This window comes from Urocitellus parryii, chromosome 10 (assembly GCF_045843805.1).
Source record: "Urocitellus parryii isolate mUroPar1 chromosome 10, mUroPar1.hap1, whole genome shotgun sequence".
Taxonomy (NCBI): Eukaryota; Metazoa; Chordata; class Mammalia; order Rodentia; family Sciuridae; genus Urocitellus; species Urocitellus parryii.
This window is the reverse complement of record NC_135540.1, coordinates 32,522,834-32,543,039: the sequence shown is the minus strand read 5'-3', so window position 1 is coordinate 32,543,039 and position 20,206 is coordinate 32,522,834. Positions and strand designations below refer to the sequence as shown.

At 41.4% G+C, this 20,206-nt stretch overlaps 1 protein-coding gene across 2 annotated transcripts in view; it reads right to left on the bottom strand.

Annotated features, from left to right (window-relative positions):
* Positions 1–20,206, bottom strand: part of Fnip2 (folliculin interacting protein 2) — a 112,896-nt gene that overhangs the window by 14,511 nt on the left and 78,179 nt on the right. For both annotated transcript variants that reach the window (XM_026395936.2, XM_026395937.2), the window contains 6 exons: positions 19,294–19,495; positions 18,882–18,970; positions 16,320–16,466; positions 16,032–16,201; positions 9,495–10,833; positions 8,268–8,424 (listed from right to left, as the gene is read on the bottom strand). In XM_026395936.2, the coding sequence (XP_026251721.1) occupies positions 8,268–8,424; positions 9,495–10,833; positions 16,032–16,201; positions 16,320–16,466; positions 18,882–18,970; positions 19,294–19,495 (2,104 nt within the window). The remainder of the gene's footprint in view (positions 1–8,267; positions 8,425–9,494; positions 10,834–16,031; positions 16,202–16,319; positions 16,467–18,881; positions 18,971–19,293; positions 19,496–20,206) is intronic.

Genomic DNA, 20,206 nt, shown 5'->3' with positions numbered 1-20,206 from the left:
GATTTTTAATCCATTTTATATAGTTCTGGTGAATTTTATAACTTTACTATACTGTACTAGAATTAAGAGATACTATGTGACCAAACACCTTTCTGCAATGATTCTCATCATTAGACTCTAGCACCATGATCTATTAATAATAGTCTTGTGTAATAGCTAAGAGAGAGGCCTTTGGTTACTCATGCAGAGAAAATGGGATGGTGCACACAGTGAAGGTCCCTTCCCAGCACTCACTCTTAGATGAATGTCCTCAGATCCCCTGTTTTCTTCTGCCTCCTTAGGGTAGAAACCTACTGATATAACCCTCATGATCCTGGCATTAAAAATTTAACTGTGCAAGAAAGTCTTCAGTCCATTCACCCAACTTCTTGATGGCCAAGGGCAGCATAAAAGGACTGAGGATGTATGTGGATCACTCAGTTCTTACAAATATAAACAAAAAACACCTCCAGTCTTATATCTATCCAGAGGGAAACAACCTGGTTATCACCATTCTTAAACAATGCCCTTCAGTAATATGAAGTTTTCTTTTTTTAATATTTATTTTTTTAGATGCAGTTGGACACAATACCTTTATTTCACTTATTTATTTTTATGTGGTGCTGAGGATGAAACCCAGGGTCTTACATGTGTGAGGTGAGAGCTCTACTGCTGAGCTACAACCCCAGCCCTAGGAAGTTTTCTTTCACAAAATACTGAATATTCAAACATTCCTGATATGGTTTACTAAGAGAGGGCCAGGCAGAACCTCCTGTTGGTGGCCAAACCAGCAAGTGAGTAGGCTGAGAAGATACCCATCAACCCCTGCTCCCCACTAGAGGGATCTTCAGTTCCTTGATGGCCATATTGTCCCTTGCACTCACAACTACCCACATCCAGCCTGGGGAGTCTCTACCACCCTGCACACTCTTCAGTACCCTGTGCTTCCCATGGCTGCACACCAGTCCATAGTGCTTTGCACCTCCTGCTTATTTCTTTGTATTTCTTGTGAGATTTCAAACTCCTTGAGGATGGGGGTAGAGGAAGTGGGGCTGCGTCTTCTCACCTCTGTTTATCTCTTTATCTTTGATATGCAATCTCAAAAGTGTGGATTTGTTTTTATTTACCCTCCTTGGGAGTCAGTGTGCTTCTTTAATCCCCATCATTCTTTGAATACTATTTTCCCTATTCTCTTCTGAATATGCTATCAAATCTTTTCATTCCAGAGTCCACGTCTCTTACTTGCTTTTTCACATTTTTCATGTCTTTTTGTCTCAGAGCTGCTTTCAAAAAGGTGGCCTGATGTTCAGCCTCCATTTCACAAATGCTTTAGTTGTATTTTACCTGCTCTGTCCTTTAACCAACCCCCGGAGTTTCAATTTCAATGACTGTTTTTCAATATCAGAAGTTGTTTTTAGTTCTTATACCATTCTAAATAATCATTTGTCACATTATCCCCCCCCCCCGCCATTTTCAATGTTCTAGTTGCTTCCTTCCATCAGAGTAAACACTTTAAGCACAGCTACAGAATGGTTACTACAGCTGGAGAGCACTGTCTCTCCACCTGTGTCTGCTTGCTCGCCCTCACCACGGCTGTGGGTTTCCTCATCCGAGGTTTGTAGTGTCTGAACATGGGCCCATCTTGTTGGAGTTCTTTGTTGTGTTTTCTTGTATGTGTCTCATGCGCTTGAGTCAAGTGTCTGAAGCTGTGTGCTTCCGTTAGCCAGAGTCCTAGTGGCTCTCTGCTCCTGGTGCTCATGTTTATTTCTTGGGTAAGCTCTCAGGTCACTCAGGTAGAACAGAGCTGGACCACAGTCCCACAAACCGCACAGGCCTTGGTCTTGATTTCTCACAGGTGGCTATATTCCCACCCATGTTTCCACCTGTTTCTTTGCTGCTTTGCTGCTTATGTCTGGCGTTTTCCAGTCCTTTTTTCATGGAAAAAGCACTCCAGGTAAAGGGCTCAGTTCCAGGTTCTGAGACTTATGTGCATGGGAAACCAGACTGCTCACCCAAGGTGAATCTCATAACCACAGCACCCAATTCCTAGGACCTGTGTCCAGGATAAGATCCAAGAGGTTTTGATTTTTACTAGTCTGAGACAAAAGGATTTCCAGTTTTTCGTATGCATAGATATCATAACACGGGATATGGATGTTAACATTTTAGCTCTTGCTCTACTGTTCTGAAGGGGAGACAGGTCACCCACAGCTATTTAGTACAACATGTGGCTAGAATCCTCTTGCCTCAGACCTTTAGTAAACACAGTGCCTAGCACATGAATGGTGCTTAGTATTTTTCAAGAACTAAATCTCTGAGGCAAGACTCTCTTACTTTTCCCCAAAAGCCATCTCTAGGCTCCACACCCGTGACTAGTGAACTGAGTTAGCTGGACCACCCGGGATGCCACCATCAGACTTCCAGTGCACCACACAGACTTGCAGCATATGAAAATGCCAGGAGGGGTTAACAATTACATGATCTTATCACACTCCACCAGAATTGTTTCTCTTGGAACTAAACTCAATGTCAGTCACTGAAGGCTGAAGAATTGTAAGGAGGCAAAGAAGACAAAGAGGAAAATCAACCATTGTGGACTATGGAACACTGCTAAGGGATCCTGGTAGGTATACAAGGTGGAAGACTCTGGGGAGCACTAAGATGTCATGAAGATTTGAGGGCAAAGGGAATGAGGGGGAGGCCCCAAGGTAAGGTGAGATGATCTTGGAGGGGTACAATTGCCTGACCTCTGTGTGCCTATGCCCATGACTGGCTCCCAAATTCATCCTATAGCCTTGACGATCAGTGTGCAGCTCTTAATGGGCTTAACTGTCAGAGTGAGGTTGTGGAGAGGTACTCAAGGTCAAAAAGGGTCACCAGAATAAAGTTATGCGAGGATGTGGCAGCCTCAAAATAAAAGAGGGTTGCTAGCTGCTGGCACAGAATGGCACAGATGTTTCAGTATCTTGAGGGTAGTGAAAAAAATTAGGAAAACATCAAAATTAGACATGTGTCTAATTCTGACACAATATAAGAGACAAGTAGTCTGAGAGACCTAAAATAGGCATTTATTTTTCTTTAGGTAAAGAAAACAAACACAAAGAGCCATAGGCATCATGTCTAAACACGTTACTCTTCCCTTTATTTTATTTATTATTATTTTTTAAACTTGGTGGGGCCCAGTCACACGGAGTCTCCACATTTTTATTTTTTATTTTTGTAGTTGTAGATTGACAGCATGCATTTATTTTATTTTTGTATGCGGTGTCAAGGATCAAACCCAGTGCCTCATTCTGCCACTGAGCCCCAGCCTCAGCCCTTTTGTTTTTTAAAAGAAAGACCATATGCCATTGTTCTTTACTTCATAAGAAAGAGGCATGCTACCTAATGAAGTTTTACCTGTACTAACAAATACACACTCCACTAAACACGGTTTTATGAGGAATAGTCAACTAATATCAGTGAGTACTTTCAATGCGACAGTACCAGATGAGGTACTGGGCGTGGGTATGAAGGAAGTGAGTAAGTCTGTTTTCTGCTTCAAGGTACCTACAGCCCTCTTGGCAGAAATAAGACTTCTGACCCAGTATATATGTTTGTACAAAGTGAATGTATAATATGTACGTACGTCTGAACGTATATGCACATATACTCACACACAGCTCTCACCAAACAATAACCCTGCCTATCTGTGATGATTTCAGTTCTACTCTACATTATTCTAAAAAACTGGTCATGAAAACCCAGTTATAGGCTAAAACATGTACTTTAATAAACCCTCCGAAGGCAGCTCCTAGCCCGAGATAGTGCTGCATTCAGGTCCATAGACGAGAAGACAGTGGTACAGGCCCAAGGCATTGGCATACTCATTATCCAACCCAGGGATATGAAAGCAACAAGGGTATTCTAAACAGCCGGCTTGTCCTACATAGCTGTTTCCTCTGCAACCTATTGATTCTAAGGTTGTTTCTGACCAGAGGCACATGTTAACTGTGTTGCTTAAAGTAGTGATTAACTGTTTGATGGGACTTGCTGTTGTTTTGTAGTCTTACTGGTGATATCCTGCATGGATTAATTAGGTATTCATGAGCATATATCACAGCCATGCTTTCAGCAAAGCTCCTTATCTGTGCTACCAATTCCTGCATGGTTATTTCTGGAGTCAATCTGTTGCTATTCTTAAAATTAAATGGAAGAAGCTACTATATCCAACTGTTATTTCATTTTATAGATTATTCTGTAAAATGCCTGAAGCTCTGGAGCATCATTTTAAAAAAGTTATAATGTGATGTTAATTTTGGTCTTAATGACCCTGCCCAGCAGAGTTCCCTATGATATCACAGGTAAATGGAAGGAGATGCTTCAGCACTGAGTGAACATCTGTGGTTCCATCTACTCACCTCTGACAGGAGCTTTCTGGAAAGGACAAGGATGTTGACTGGTCAGGATAGCTTTGAGTGCATCTGCATATAACCCTCTCAGACAGTACTTTCATTTTTACTAAAATAATGCTTGTCATTTTGCTCTTCATATTAGAAACATGTTGTATTGCTTCATCACTTACAAAGCACTTGCACATGTATTATCTTAATAGCTAACATTTACTGGGCATTTAGTCACATACCAGGCTCTATGCTAAACATCTGATGTGAATTATCTTGCAGAATCTCCAACCAAACCTGTGACATCAGTCGTGACCATTTTAAAGATTAGAAAACCAAAGAAACTTGCTTAAAAGGCTGCAAAGCCATCAAGGGGTAAGCTACCATTCAAACTAAGGTCTGTCTTCAGAAGTCACTCTTAACCACTGGACTATATTCCATCTGATCCTCTAAACACATTCTGAGACTTAGCAATGCAAATGATTTACCTAAGGTTAATGAATGAGTGGTAATACCAAGCCCTTGATGCCAAGCTGGTGCTCTTCCACTACCCTCACTGCCCAGTTTTTTAGAAAAACCCCAATGTTCCCCAAGTCTGCAGGATTCACAAGCCCACAGGATGCAGGAGGGAAAAAGAGAAAAAAATGATTGACTTGAGGGTCATAGGTACAGTGTGCTAGTGGCTTAACCCCTGCCTCCCCGATTTTTCAAGTCAAAGGAAAACAGGAAAGAATGCATATTTAGATGTGGCAGGGGAAAAAAAAGAAACAATATTACTTTGAACTAATTTAAGGCAGCTGTATAACCTATACATTAGGAGCACAGAAAGAGTTCAAATGACAGAAAAGAGGCAGTACACGGGCTAAACAAGAACACGTGTTTAAATATTTGAAGAACATCTAAATCTTAACATGTGAAAAGCAATGAAAAATGAAAATAATGAAGTAAAGTTAATCTTTCTTTCTTTTGTAAGAGACTTGGATAATGGAAAGAACAAAAAGAAAGTTTTAGTATTGGACACTCTAGAAAGAAATTCCTTAAGCTCCGGAGAAGAAATTCCAAATGTATCCACATTTATGTACGACAGATTTTACATCCAAGTCATGCACTAGTCTCAAAAACAGATCAATAACCTAAGTCGATTGCCTTTAAACAGTTATTAAAAATCCTTCTCTAAAAAGAATTATGAATACCAAAGCCTGGCATTGGCATGAACACTGAAAATTATTTATGTCCAAAAGACAGGTTTTAGAAACAAGCAATAATAAGGCTCTTTATTCTAATCTTCTCATCCTCAGTGAGCTTATTCCTTTCAGCTCGACTTGTTCTTGAGTCTTCTTTCTCTGGCAACAACTCAAGAAACTAAATAACTAGTATACTGTGCCTTACAGAGCAGTAAGTTTATTATTTAAAAAGTACTTCTAATTTATTTTCCACAAATTTTTGTAAATTCAAGTTGAAAGTAAAGCAAAAACAAAATACAAAAATTAAGCCTGCCTGAGACCAGACTGCCAGTCTGAGAGGCAGTCTAAAGAGAACACTACTTCAAAAATAAAACTCATTATGATCAACGTGTCAAGTGAAATTAGAAATCCACTAATGCTAATTGGATATATTATGAACATATTAAACTTGTGAAGATACTTTTATGAGCCCTTCACCATTTCCTATTAACACCCATGCATGGCTGCACTTTGGATGTACCCACAATCTGACAATGATATAGGCAACTGTGCATAATAACTATCTCTCTCAGGGTGACTGCAGAGTTTAAAGAAATGAGAAATGCTACAGTGTGAAAACACTACTTCTAAAAAGAGAAGATGAAATAGGAAAAGCTTTAAGAAGAATGAAAGGGCAAATATGGTTGGTTTTTTTTTTTCCCAAATCTAAGACTAATGGTCACCAATGAAAATCTGATATTCAGAAATTGTAATTTGCCAGTCTATAGAAAATATTTTAAAATTTCATGAATGGTTTTACAGTAAGTTAAGGAGGGATATCAATCCAATAGATTATATTTTCTTCTTGGTTAATGAATTAGTCTAGGGAATTTGGGCAAAATTCCCCAGTTTGGTAAGATATCACAGAAGATGATCCCAATAGCTCACATGCAATCTCCTGGTGCCTCTGTCAAAAGCAGAACATAGGCTGGGCGCTGTGGTACATGTCTGTAATCCCAACAACTCAGAGGCATATCTCAAGTTTAAAGCCAGCCTCAGCAACTTAGGAAGGCCTTTAGCAATTTAGTGAGATCCTGTTGCACAATGAAAAATAAAAAAGGGCTGGGACGTCACTCAATGGTTGAGTGCCCCTGGGTTCAATTCCCAGTACCCACTCCTGCCCAACCAAAAAAAGAAAAAGGAGTCAAAAGCAGAACACAGGGCTTTGTAGAAGAAAGGTCCAATGAGCAACACCAACTTTCTCAGGAATCAAACTGCAGAGTAGAAGGAAAATACAGGTTTTGCAAATATGGATACAAACACATAAGATGCTGGCAAAAAAGGAAATGAGGTCCTCTATTCCCCTGCCACCTTAATGTTCCAGAGAGCTACTAAACATACAAGTGCAATCTATAAAATTGCCTGGTATCACCCAGCATTTAGGACAACTCAGATAATGCCATGTGCTGAGGGCATGCTTTTATACGAGGGTTATTGGTGTACGGACTTCTGAAATGATAAGTAAGTATGCTAACTATGGAAAAGGAATGGTGATCTTATTTAAGGAGACAAAATCAATTTCATAGCTTCATTCCAGGAATATCCTGGTAAGGGATGGTTCTGACCACAAAGGAGGGTGGAATTAGGAATGTTTGGGTACACATGTACACTGGGAGGGCCTTTCCCAGCTTACACCCGCCCTACCCTCAACTCTTTACCTCCTAGGAGTCTGGAGGACATCTGCTTCCCTACTGAGCTTTTCTTCCCACTTCACACAAATATCCTCAGCCTATTTAGCCTGTCTGATGTGTGTTTAGCCTTTACAGGGGATATGCCCAAGGCCAAAGATAATATGCCATGCCTTCAGTTCCACCTTGCAAAAAGAAAACTTGTTGGATAGGGGGCTAGCTAAGATGCCAACTTCAAATTTTCTTAATGTAATGAAGACTTTCCCTTATTGCACAAGATACAATAGGCTTCTAATGCAAAACATCTATTTTTGCACATCTGCCCAATAGCAGCTCAATTAAAAACAGGCCCATCAGATTGACACAGTTTTCTTAACTGCTCAGTTCCTGTCACGCTGCAGATAGCAGAAAAGCACTTAACGGAAGCCACAAGGCAATTTTCCAGAAAGACTTGTTAATCTTTATACAGTCATCCTCACGCAACCATCAAAGTGAACTTAATGACATATCAGTTAAAATAAATTACTTCTAAGAACTTGTAAGGATCGAATAAAAAGCAAACCATATGTGACATCTCCTCAGTCTTCCCTGTGAGGGTGTATAATTGTCACCATCTGTGCTATTTATTCTCTTTGCCTGGCCTCCCTACCCCCTTTGCCCTTCTCTGTCCTATTCTAGGCCCCAGGAGGCTGATCTCTATGGACCATAGCACCGTATCTACATCAGCTACGCCTTTGCTCTCTGGCCTCCAGCTGGGCTCAGCCAATAGGAGGATGAGAGGATGGGAAGGGAGCCTGCAGCCAGCAGCCTCTCTCCCAGACTTCAGCTCTCCACAGCTCTGCTGTCACGATCCCTCCCTTTACTTCTTCTAGCCCAGGCGTGTTAATAGCCTGTCTCTGGGTGCTTCGCCAGCCCTTGTGGGTTCCTGTAACCCTGGTCACATCTCTAAAAACAATCCCTTAATTGAAGGCTCTTTATTCTAAACACCTGTTGCTGGCCACAGCCTTGGCCAACACCTTTTCAGTGGCCAGTGGCTCCAAGCTGGGGTCACTTACATGCACTGTATGGATAAGATCAGCCACCAGGCACTGCTTCAGCTTCTCATCACTGCTGGTCCCATGAAGCACCAGATCAGGCATGTATGAGGGGCAGTAACCCGCCAGGAGAGAGCGGCCAAAGTTTCTTACATTTGGGTTGCTGATGCTTTGAGACCTAAAACAATATTTGGCACATTAAAACACATAGTTAAAAACACAGGTACTTTCTTCTTTGCATTCCAAACAGAACAAAAATCCCAATGACACAAGTAAATAAAACAGACTCAGGGTGGTTGACTTTTTACCAATCCTCCCATAAGCTGATCATTGGCATAAGAAAAGAAGGAGAGTGAAACTAATAAAAGGGAATTTTCTTTAAAAATGGAAGCCTGGAAAAAAAAAACTAAGTATTTCCACAACCGGTTAAGATTTTGCTCTTGGACCTCATATGTTCCACCAGACGTCTGTCAAAATAGTGAAAGAGAAGGTCTGGGAGGGAGGGGGGCTCTTGCCAAGAGCCTGGCTTTAGGAATTTGACCTATCTGCACAGGGTGGTACTCACAGCAGTGTGGAAGAACAGAAGAAATCTCTAATTACTGCTTTCAGTCATCACAGACCAAATAATCAACCTGACGGAGTGTTAAGGAAGAGGTGTTGTTTCCCAACCACCTCACGCTGCTCTGAACAGCAGGAGAGGAGGCCCACAGCAAGTGTGATCCACCACCTCTGAGTCAAGGCATCTGCTGCCAACCATCTACCTTCCATGCGACCACAGAGAATTAGATTCCCTGTTCCGCACACCACCTCCCTTACCTTTCCCCAAATGTCAGAAGAGCTGCAGAGACAATCCCTGGTACTCCCTTAGAGAGATGTGCCACCCTGAGCTAGTGAGCCTCCTTGGAGGAGGAGCAGGTTGGAAAAGTTTTTATTTTTATTTTTTACAGTTGTAGATGGACAGCGTGCCTTTATTTGTTTAGTTTTTTATTTGTTTAGTTTTTTATGCGGTGCTAAGGATAGTACCCAGTGCCTTACATATGCTAGGCAAGCACTCTGCCATTGAGCTACAGCCCCAGCCCAGGTTGGAAAACTTTTGTATTGATTTATTTGATAACAATTCTAATATTTTAAGAGAAAAAGGAAAGTACCATGTGTAAAGTAGCCCACAGTAGCCACCATGATCACAGTGTCAGGCCAGGAACACACTAGATCCCAGTCCCCTCTGCTTCCCAGGCCTGCCAGCATTACCTTGGCAGAGGCAGCTCCACTTCTAAGGTCCCTTCAGTCCTGTCACCACTGTGATCTAGATCCAATGTGGCTGAAGCACATGCTTCATCGTCACTGTCTCCAAGGGCACTGTCCGAGCTTTCATTTCTGGGAATGTCTCCTTCGATCCTGAAGTCAGCTTTCCTATCGGCATCCCCACAGGGGACATCTGCAGCAACCAAGAGGCCAGAGTCCTGCTGGACACACCTGTCGGGGGCAGGCTCTAATGAAGGTCCTTCCACATCTTTCAAATACAAACCTCTAGCTGTCTCCAGTGTTCTCCTTCCAGTTCCCGCCGCACTGTCAGTGGGGACAGCTTGGCTGAGCTGCCCAGCATCTGCTGCCACGTCAGGTCTGATACCTCTGTCCTCAGCAAAACCTCTGTCAGATTCACCTTCCTCTCCGTCAGAAGATCGATTCTGAGGACAGCAGACATTCTTTTGAAAGCCAGGCTTGAAGGAGCACCTAGAAACCTGCTGGCTCTCAGCCACGTCAGCAGCCACACTGGACTCAGCTGAGATACTGGCCACTTCTGGGTATTGTCCACAGGCCTTCAGTCGCTCCTCCATTTTTTTGGTGCGGCTTTCAAGGTCAGATTCTGGAGATAGGGAGCTTCCAATTTGGAAAGTGACCTTTTCTACTGGAGAGTTCTCTCGGGAATGTCTGTCAGGACAAGGGCAAGGCCAGGCTGCTGACCGCTCAGGTAGCTTCTTAGTTATCTCCTCTTTCAGCTCCTCGTTGGCAGCTGGCCGGCTGATCTTCTTTTCTGCCCCCGGAATGGCACACCTGGGAAACCTCAAAGGGACATCATATGGTGCCTCTTTTTCACTTCCTTCATCCCCACAAAGGGGATGAGGTTTCCAAGAACTGTCTAATTCTGGCTCTTGGAATCCCATGCTATGAGCCTCGGATCCCTGGTCTGGCCTCTTCTTTCCTTCTTTCTCAGGTCTGGGATCCAGGTCTCTAATGTCAGTGCCCTCTGGAGTCCCAGCTAACCCTGTGGGCCCGGGGCTCCTTCTCTCAGTCATTGCTGTTGGTAGGATGGGGGGTACCAGAGCAGGCTCATTTCTCACTGTCACTACCACATACTCGGACTCCTCCACCTCTCCTTTCTCCAAGGCTGTTACAATCTTGCTCCCATTTATAACTTGGTCACCTTCACTGTGATTCCCACTCCAGGTCAGCTGGTTCTCTTGTAGCTCAGAGCAACGGAGAAAGTAGGTCAGGACATAAAGAATGCGCTGGACCAAATCCTTCTGCTTCCCCACCACCACGGTGCGAGTCAGTCTTACTGGAGAGCCTATAGCTCCATAAAGGTCACCTAGAGAGTCAAGATGGACACCAAGACAAAGTCCTCTTGGGTTAGCATGCATCAATATATCAGTCTTGACAAGAGCAGAACAGATGACTAAGATTGCCAACCTAGAATTACTTCCTCAGATAAACCTGATTTCTAATTTCTAGAAATGACCATGTTTTTGTTTTCCTCCAGAATGAAGAGGCAGCCTGGAAAGGCCTGGCCAGGCCACAGCCACTACCTTTGGGGCCTGGCAGTGGTGGTGCTGTGCTCATGAGGCCTGCTGGCCAGCAAACTAGCCCAAGGAGGGCTAAGACCAGTGCTCTCAATATGCAACCAGACCAAACACAACACTGACTGACTGGACTGGCACTGTTCATTATATCTGCCATAACCAACCTGGAGTCAGAAACCATTAAAAAATAACCAGAACACTGGAAGAAATCAAAACCAGAAAAGATACTAAGTTTAAAAAAAAAAAAAGTTGCTATATGGTAAACATTTACAAATGAAAACTTTGGAAGTTTTTATTTTCTAGTATATACCCTTATAAATACCCTCAGATGAGTATATATCTGAGGTATATATGTGCCAAAGAGAGGCAGGAGGGTATTTATAAAAACATATATTAGAAAAAATACCTAAAGTTAACAGATTAAGGCTGAAGAAAAAGTTATGAGGCCAGGCGCAGTGGCGCACACCTGTAATCCCAGCAGCTCAGGAGGTGGAAACAGGAAGATCGTGAGTTCAAAGTCAGCCTCAGCAAAAGTGAGGCTCTAAGCAACTCAATGAGACCCTGTCTCTAATAAAATACAAAATAGGGCTGGGGATGTGGCTTAGTGGTCAAGTGTCCCTGAGTTCATTCCCCAGTACCAAAAAAGGAAGAAAAAGAAAAAAAGTTATGAGAACCCATCAAAAGTGCTTCTCCCTGGGGAACCACAAGGAAGTACATCTTTTGGAGAGCATTCCCTAGTGTATGGCTCCTCCGAACATTTAAAGAACATGACAGAAATAATAAAAAACATCCTCTCTATAAAAAGACTAGATTGTAAGCTAATAGAACTTTTGCTACTCACTGAGGAATCATCCTAAAAATGAAAAGAGTGATTCAGGGACTGTAGTGTGATGCTCAGGCTTTGGTTTGAGAAAACCTCATAGACCAAGAGCACATTCTGTTACTCTCCTCTGACTGTATGTGCCCATATTATAGTCACTTCAGAAATTTATGGGACATTTCTGTTAAATCATCCTCAATGTTAATTAAGGAGTAATTAATTAACACTTTCAAAATCTGGTATAACAAACCACATGAGAAAGGCTGCTCAGAATGACAGTATTATTTGTTAACAATCCATTTAACTTTTAGTATTGTGAGTTTTAATGACCAAGGAATAAGTAGTAAAAGATTTAAAAAAGCAAGTTATTAAAATTTATAATAAAATATATAAAGTAATGAGAGCAATGAATGTTATTACTTTAGGGACAAATTTCATAAAATAATGCATCATTAAAATAATAGACCCATAAAAATCAAAGATTTATTAGCTCCTGACTAGAAGGCAATTTTTGAGTCCTGGACTAACGAAGCTACTAATTTTAGAGAAGACTGCTTTGCTTTCATGAGGATGATTTTTAAAAATGAAGAAGTTACACAATAAGGTGAATATACTTAACACTATCAAACTGTCTACTCAGAGACAGTGAAGATGATAAACTGTATGTGACATGTTTTTTACCTTAATTAATGAAAATTTAAGGAAAAAGACAGAAATCAGGAGCAAAGCAGAAGAAAAAAGGAAGAATTAAAGAGGCAGAGAGAAGGCAGTGACAGCGAGGGAGGAAGAGAGAAAACTACAGAAGAGAAAGGTGAGAAGGGAAGAAAGGCAACGAGGGGAAAGGAGAGAGGTGCAGTAAGTTAGAGAGGTATGAACCACAGGGCTTTAGAGTACAGCCAAAATCCAGGGGAGCAAAACACGGGGAAAAGAAAGCACCCAGGAGACAGGGAGAGGAAAAGAAAACAGGTCTAGAGAGAAACAATGACAGGAATAGAAACTAGAAGCAGAAGGCAGAAAATATCAGGGCAGGGAGCCACAAGAACGCAGGAGCCTGGTAAAGACAGAGGAACAAACAAAGGCTGGCAGATACGTGAGCATGTGAGGGAGGAGACTGAAGCCAGGTGTGCTGATGGGACACCACTGTGCTCACCTGTCTGCTTGGAACCCCTGCAAAGGGCTCCCACCCCATCCAGCATCTCTGTATCACTAACTCAAGATATCTTCTAATTTCTTTTGTGAACCTGGCTTATTTAAATGTGGTTATTCAATTCTGACCAGGTGGTTTTCCTTTTTTCTTTTAGCTAATTTAAAGTCTAATTTTACTGCTTTCTGAAAAATGTAACTTAAACTTTAGGTAGAAAAATGAAAAAGTAATTCAAATATTCCCCCCCCCCCCAATAAATGAAACATCTTTTAAGAAGAAAAGCTGCATTCTGTTTCCACAAACCCTTGACATTGATTAAGTCCAAAGGAGGCAGACAGGAGACTCTTTCATCCGTGTCACCATAGAGTGGCTTTCAAACTTTGTGTCCTCATGCCAACAAAGAAGCACATTTTACAGAGAAGCCTCATATGCCCTCTGGAACTCGAACTGTACAAAAATTATACCTCTAAGATGCCTTTCAACACACTAAACTGCTTCTGCAGCCCACTAGTGGGTAGTGATCCTCACTGTGGAAAAGCCCTTTCAAGAGGGGCCATGTGAGGTAGAGACACAGATCACTAAGCTCCTGAGAGTGAAAACAAGGGGCTGCACCTTCTTTCTTCAACCCTCCCTGGCCAGGAAGCACTGAGAAGCCATACTGAATTGTGGGCACCGTGGTGCTAACTGTCCTGGCGAGCTCTGAGAAGTCTTTGAAATGATTCCAAACAGAATCTTTTCTACTTCAACCATCATTCACACTTGGCTTTCCGAAGCTAGCACATCCTCTCTTGCACCAGGGCCTTGTCTCCTCCTCACACTACTCTAATCAATAGCTAGACCCCTACTGGATTGTTTGGAGGAAGGAAGAATTGAAGACCTTCAATAACACATGATCTGCAATGAAAAATGACAAATGTAAACCCATAGGAAGGGATTTTGCCTTGTTATGCTGAAAACAGGGAATTAATGGCTCCCAATTAGCTCAGCTGCAAATAAGAAGCATGCCTAATTATAAATACATTTATCTAATTAAATGCAAACTGCTTAATTAGCATTGTTTTTAAATTGGTGACCCGGCAGCTTGAGATACTATATTTCCTTAATATCCAGCCCCCCTTCCTTCACCATTTAATACTACATTTTTAAAAGGCTACTGTCCCATAACAAGAACAACCTTCCACCCTCCCAAGGAAGAACTGTATGAGCAAGGCTGAGCCAGGCACGTTCTGAGGTCTTCCTGAGCTTAGTGTGGGTTATTTGCATCAAGTAATAAAGTATTGTATTAAAATGGCTTAAAGAATACATCTATTAACACTCCTCTCCCCACCATGAGACTTACATATTCCTTCTTACACATCTCATGACCAAGGGCACAAGGACAAGAAGATATTTTTATTGCTCTAAAATAAGGACAATAGGGGTGGGGTTGTAGCTCAGTGGTAGAATGCTTGCCTAGCACATGTGAGACACGGGGTTCAATACTCTACAACTGAAAAATACTTAAAAAAAAAAGAACAATAGTAATAGGGTAGGAGTGTACACATGAATTAATGGGTAAAAAGCACTTAAAAGAGTGCTTGGCTCACTGCTTCAGCTTTTGATATTGTTATTTAAACATGCTGTTTTCTAAGACTGGAGTGCTCTTCCCTAGTTTTTTTTTTTTTTTTCCCTTCCCCTTCTTCTTTCTGGAAAATTCCATTTTACATTTCCTCAGGTACAGCCTTCCCTGAAAATCCCCCTCATACTCTTTCTTTCTCTCAAGGGACCCCGCAATATAAATTTGCAGTAGCAACATAACAACGGTGCTTTATACAGCCATTCTAATCCCACAGCAACCGGGGAGTAAGTCCCATCACCACCCCACTTGATAATCTGACAGATGCAAAAGTAAGCATGAGGCTGGGGTGTGGCTTGGTGGTGAAGTGCTTGCCTGGCAAATGAGGAGAGGAGGGGAAGAAGAGGAAGAGAAAAAAGAGGAAGAAGTGGAGGAGGAGAGGAAGAGGTAGGGGAAAGGGAAGAAAGGAAGAGGAGAAGTAGAAGAAGAAACAACAACAGGCACAGAGAAACTAAGTGACTTGCCAGTGGAGGCTGAGACCCAGCACTCCTCACCTCAAGTTCCTCACCTCCCACTGTACTGTCTCCTGCATCCCTTTGTACACCCTTATTAAAGCCATAAGCAGGATGCTCTTTAGTCATGTGAATATGGATCTGCTTTGTCTGTGAGACAGCCAGCTCCCAGAGGTATTCCACTCCCCCTCCCATGTGCAGCACAGGTCTGGTATAGAGCGTGCGAGACTCTAGAGGATGCCTCTTCTCCACAGGAGCCCAAATATGCAAACCTGATTCTCACAAACCCCAAACTCTAAACCACCCACCAACCATGGTACAGAATCCTATGCCATGCCTCAGGACAAGGTTTGAGAAAGTCTATACCACCTCTAATTTCTACTTATGCTATAACTGACAAGATTATAGCATGCCTCTACTTTCCTCTTTGTCTTATTCTTTTCCCATCTGAGCCACCCTCTAGCGCAGTGGTTGTCACACAGGGTTTGTTTAGCTGCCCCTCTCCCAGGAACATCTGACAGTGTCTTAAGACATTTTTTAATTGTTACAACTTTGGGTTCTACTGGTATCTATAAGACAGAGTTCAGGGGTGCTGTTAAACATCCCACAATGCCTAAGATGCTCTCTTCCTACCCCCACACAACTCAACTAATAAAGAATTATCTGGCCCAAAGTGTCAGTAATGCTGAGGTTAAGAAATCATGTGCTAGAGTGAACAGGCACTGTGAAATGGAGAATGGCTGCCCATATTCCTTAAAAAGAACAAAGCTATCAGTAGGGGAAAAAAAACGAAGGTAGTAGTCTGACAATTAGATTCTGTGGGTCACTCTTCTATTCTTTCCCTGCTCAGCGACAATTTTTGAATTACTGGGTTGGACAGTCCACATAAGCTATAAATTCTAGCATTTTTCCAATTTTGCCCCTATGTTATCTGAACAGTCAAATGAGGTACTAACCCAGCTGTGCCCAGAGAGGATTGTACGGATGTGTTTTGGCCAGCATGTTCACTGATTGAGAGGTACGTTTCTCTGAGAAGGCCTTAATAGGAGGGTGATCAACAGGCATGACAGTTGGTACCCAAGCCAGGTGGTAGGTTAACACTGCAGTCAGTAAGGCAGCAAAAAACCTTGGAGAAATGGAAGAAAATACAACCAGATTAGTCAATACTGGATGAGGCATGTCTTATGCAGCACATGCACTGGCTATAGAATTCACATACAAGCCTCCAGAGAGTTGAAGCTTACTGATTTTTGTTGATTTGTTCTATCAGAAGTGTAAACTCCTTGAGAAAGCGCTGGCAGAGCTGGTTTTTTTCCAAAGTGTTTGACATCATAGTAAGCCATACTGGTTCAGCTATCCTTGGAACAGAATATAAATTCCAGATAGTCCCTCTATAGGAGAGAGAGAGAAAGAGAGAGAGAAGGGATGCATAAAACAGTCACAAATATTTTAAGATAATCTCGGTACAAAAGAACACAGGAGAATGGGGCATGGTGGCACATGCCTGTAACCCCAGAGGCTTGGGAGGCTGAGGCAGGAGGATCATAGGTTTGAAGTCTGCCTCAGCAACTTAGTGAGGCTGTAGGGAGACTCTGTCTCTAAATAAAAAAGGGCTGGGGATGTGGCTCAGTAGTTAAGGGACCCTAGGTTGAATTCTTGGTACCAAAAAAGAAAAAGAAAGAATAAAGGAGAAAAATTTGGATCTCTGCAGTCCTTAAGAGATTCAAGAAGTATATATAACGGATTAGCAAAGTATGAACTACAGGATAAATCAGACTCCTATATTTTATGTAAATAAAGCTTGGCTGGGACACACACATACTCATTCACTGACATACTATCTAATGCTACTTCTGTAGGATGATGGTAAAATTGAATAGATGTGACAGATACCCCTTACAGAAAAAATATGCCAATTCTCTAACATAAAATATTCATTGTAAAAACAATTTATTTTCACCATATCCTGTGTCAGAAACTACAACTACTTAAATTTTCATATATTTTAACCTACACATAAAACATAAAAATACATATTTGTGGGGTATCATACAACCATTTTTATAGTAAACGAGACATAGGGAGAAAGTATATACTATATTAAAAATGTGATCAGTTAATTCAACTCTCCCAATTTCTGAATAATGTTTTGATTTTGTTAGTTAAAGCACTCTATTTATTTTATAGGAAAAAAAAACCTATAGAAGTTGCTCTTCTTTACTATACTACATACTAACTTTATACAGAGGCCTAGAGAAGATTAGGTTCTTTGCCAAGACATACAGATATTTAATGGCAAGCTTAGGATGTGAATTCAGGTCTCATTGCCAGGCATGGAGGGCTCTGCTTTAAGCTACATGAGTTACAAGTGCTTTTTCAATGTATAGAAAAACTTAGGCTCTCCACGGGGTAAAAGGCTAATATATCTCTGATTTGATAACACATCCACCCTTCCCAAATCAAGATAGAAGAGACATATTGACTTGATTTTCTGACTGTATATCAAAGAACTGGGACCTAAGAGAATTCCACCTTGGTAATACAAAAACACAGTATTTGCTGAGTTAGGTAGCAATGACAAGCTACCAGTAAACAGCACCAGAATTCATTTAGTAAAACCAAGGACTCTAAATGCTGAAACTTAATTCTGTCACCATTTTGGGCGGTTGAGACTGTTGAAAAATAAGACCCATCTATGGACACAGTGAAGCTTTTTAGTTCTTTTCTTTCAGTTTCTTGAAAAATTAATACTCTCATTATAGTAGTACCCAGACTCAAGCAAAATCCAGCTTTGAGTCTGACCACAGCAGAGCAACAGGTAACTCTAGTGTTGCCCAAACAAACTATGGGAGGTTTACTAATCATCAGGTTGCCATCAAAAAGCACAACTTCACAATATTCTTCAAACATGTGACTTAAGTCTTAACAATCATCAGATAAAGCCTACGGTGCTACTTGAGTACTTTACATTCAAAAATCACGGTGATTTCATTGTAAGCAGTATTATACAGTTGACCAGCAGATACTTTAAGCACCACAAAAATGTCCTAACATTCTAGAAATTATAAAATATATTTTATCCCTCAGCTGGGGAGTAACAGTTTGACTCATTATATGGCTACTTTGGAGCGAGATTCCATTCACCACCATGACTAGCTCCAAGAGATGGTGCAACAATTTCAATTCGGCATGGTGGGAGAGAATTCCACCTGCTACCCAGAACAGATTACCTTTCTACAGAGACACCAGGAGCAAGGACTCTAGAAAAGTGGATTCCAGAGTACAAAGGTCATTAATTAGAAACTGCCTATGAAGACATATGAGGGTGATGAGATAAGTAACGTCCAGACAAGGACATGTACAGGAAGACAGTGGATACAAACTAGAACTGTGCTGGCAAACTGGAACATAGGTGTTGCTGATATGCATGTTCTCCATTATGTGCTCTGGATGAGCACCTTTGAACTCAGTTTTCCACATATGTAAAATGGGGGTAGTAGTGCTTACTCCTAGAATTGTTGTTGGATGACATGAGACAATGAACAGACTTATAAGACACACCAAATGTCAGTTTTCTCCACTTACTCTGTTCAGAACAATCATATAAGAACTGTCAGGTAGGGGTAAAGATTCTTTAGTGTTGGATTATTTAAATTTCTTGCTCCATTTGGTCTGTTTCCATCTTGAAGGGCGGAGCCACTGAAGTGACTAGCCCTTCAATTCTCCCTATAATCCTAAAATCCATGGCTGCTGCCACTGCTGCTCTTCATCAATTTCTTGTTGGATTTGCCAAAACTTGACTTTACCTGAATTCTCCCAGAGCTTCCATCAGACGGCTGATGTAAAACTGGACACGGAGGCTTGACTCTGCAATCTTCCTACAGGAGATCATGGCCTTGGTAGAGAGAAAGCAAGCCCAATCACTCAAAGAAGAAACTACCTTACAACTTATCTATTGGGCTTCGTTAATTAAAAAAGTGAATTATAATAAATTAAGCACACCCAAAGTAATAATGCCTTCAGTCATTAGAAAGCAGTAATTTCCTTTCCTAAAGCAACCAGTATCTGGTAGCTAACATCAATGTTCCTAAGGACCCATCACTGCTGGGGCTGACTTAACTTCCTTAGGAAGGTGATCTGGTACATAAACAGAGATTCTGCCATCCTTAAAACCCCATAATCACTTCTCCATTTGACATTAGATTATGATGTTGTTACCTTTTCAATTGCACTCTTTAGCCTGTTCATGTGAGATTCAAAGAGGGGGAAATGAGAAAAAAAGAAGTCCTGGAAATTCCGTTGAGCTTCTTCTTTCTCACACAGGGAAAAGATGATGCTTATGGCAATTTTCTTCCTCCTAACTATGGCTGGATTAGAACTACAGGTTTCTTCAGCCAAGCTAAATGTCTCATCAGTGGACCTGAATGGAGGAAGAAAAAGTTTGAAAAGTTGCCATGCATCAATGAGTCACACTGATGGTCAACTGTCATGCCAAGGACAACACTCAGAAAGCTTATCAAGAACCCTCAGAGTCTTGGTAAAGAGTTTATCTACTTCCCGTTCATTCTCTTTTATGATTCCCTGTGTGAAAAATGAGAACACTGGCTTGCCACACATTATTATTGTAACATGAAAAGAAACTCAAATGAAAACCAAAAGTTAATTTGAATGTACCATTGTTAGACTCTCACCCTTTCCCCTGTATCATTTTGTAGACTGGTGGTATTTAGGAGTGGTATGAAATACCTGTTCACTCAAAATTCATAAGCCCTTTGTTTTGATTGACATCAACAGATAAGAATGTCAAAAAAGGAAAAATTGTACACAGTATTCTAACACAGGCATTGCATTTGAATATTTACTGGCTTTCCAGGCTAACTTTCCCAAAGATACTAAGACCACTAGATGAAACTCCTCTCAGTGCTCAGATTAAGCCATGTGATCGACTGAGCTCTCTGAGAAATTCCCCAAGCAGAAAGAATCACCTCTTCTGTTTTAGTGAAATTCTCAAAAACTTATGATTCTTTTGAGACTCTGCTTCTATGATAAAATAACCACGACGTGAATAAATTCTGAATGTATACACAATTTTTCTTATAGGATAATCTTCACTACTATGGCCTAACAAAAT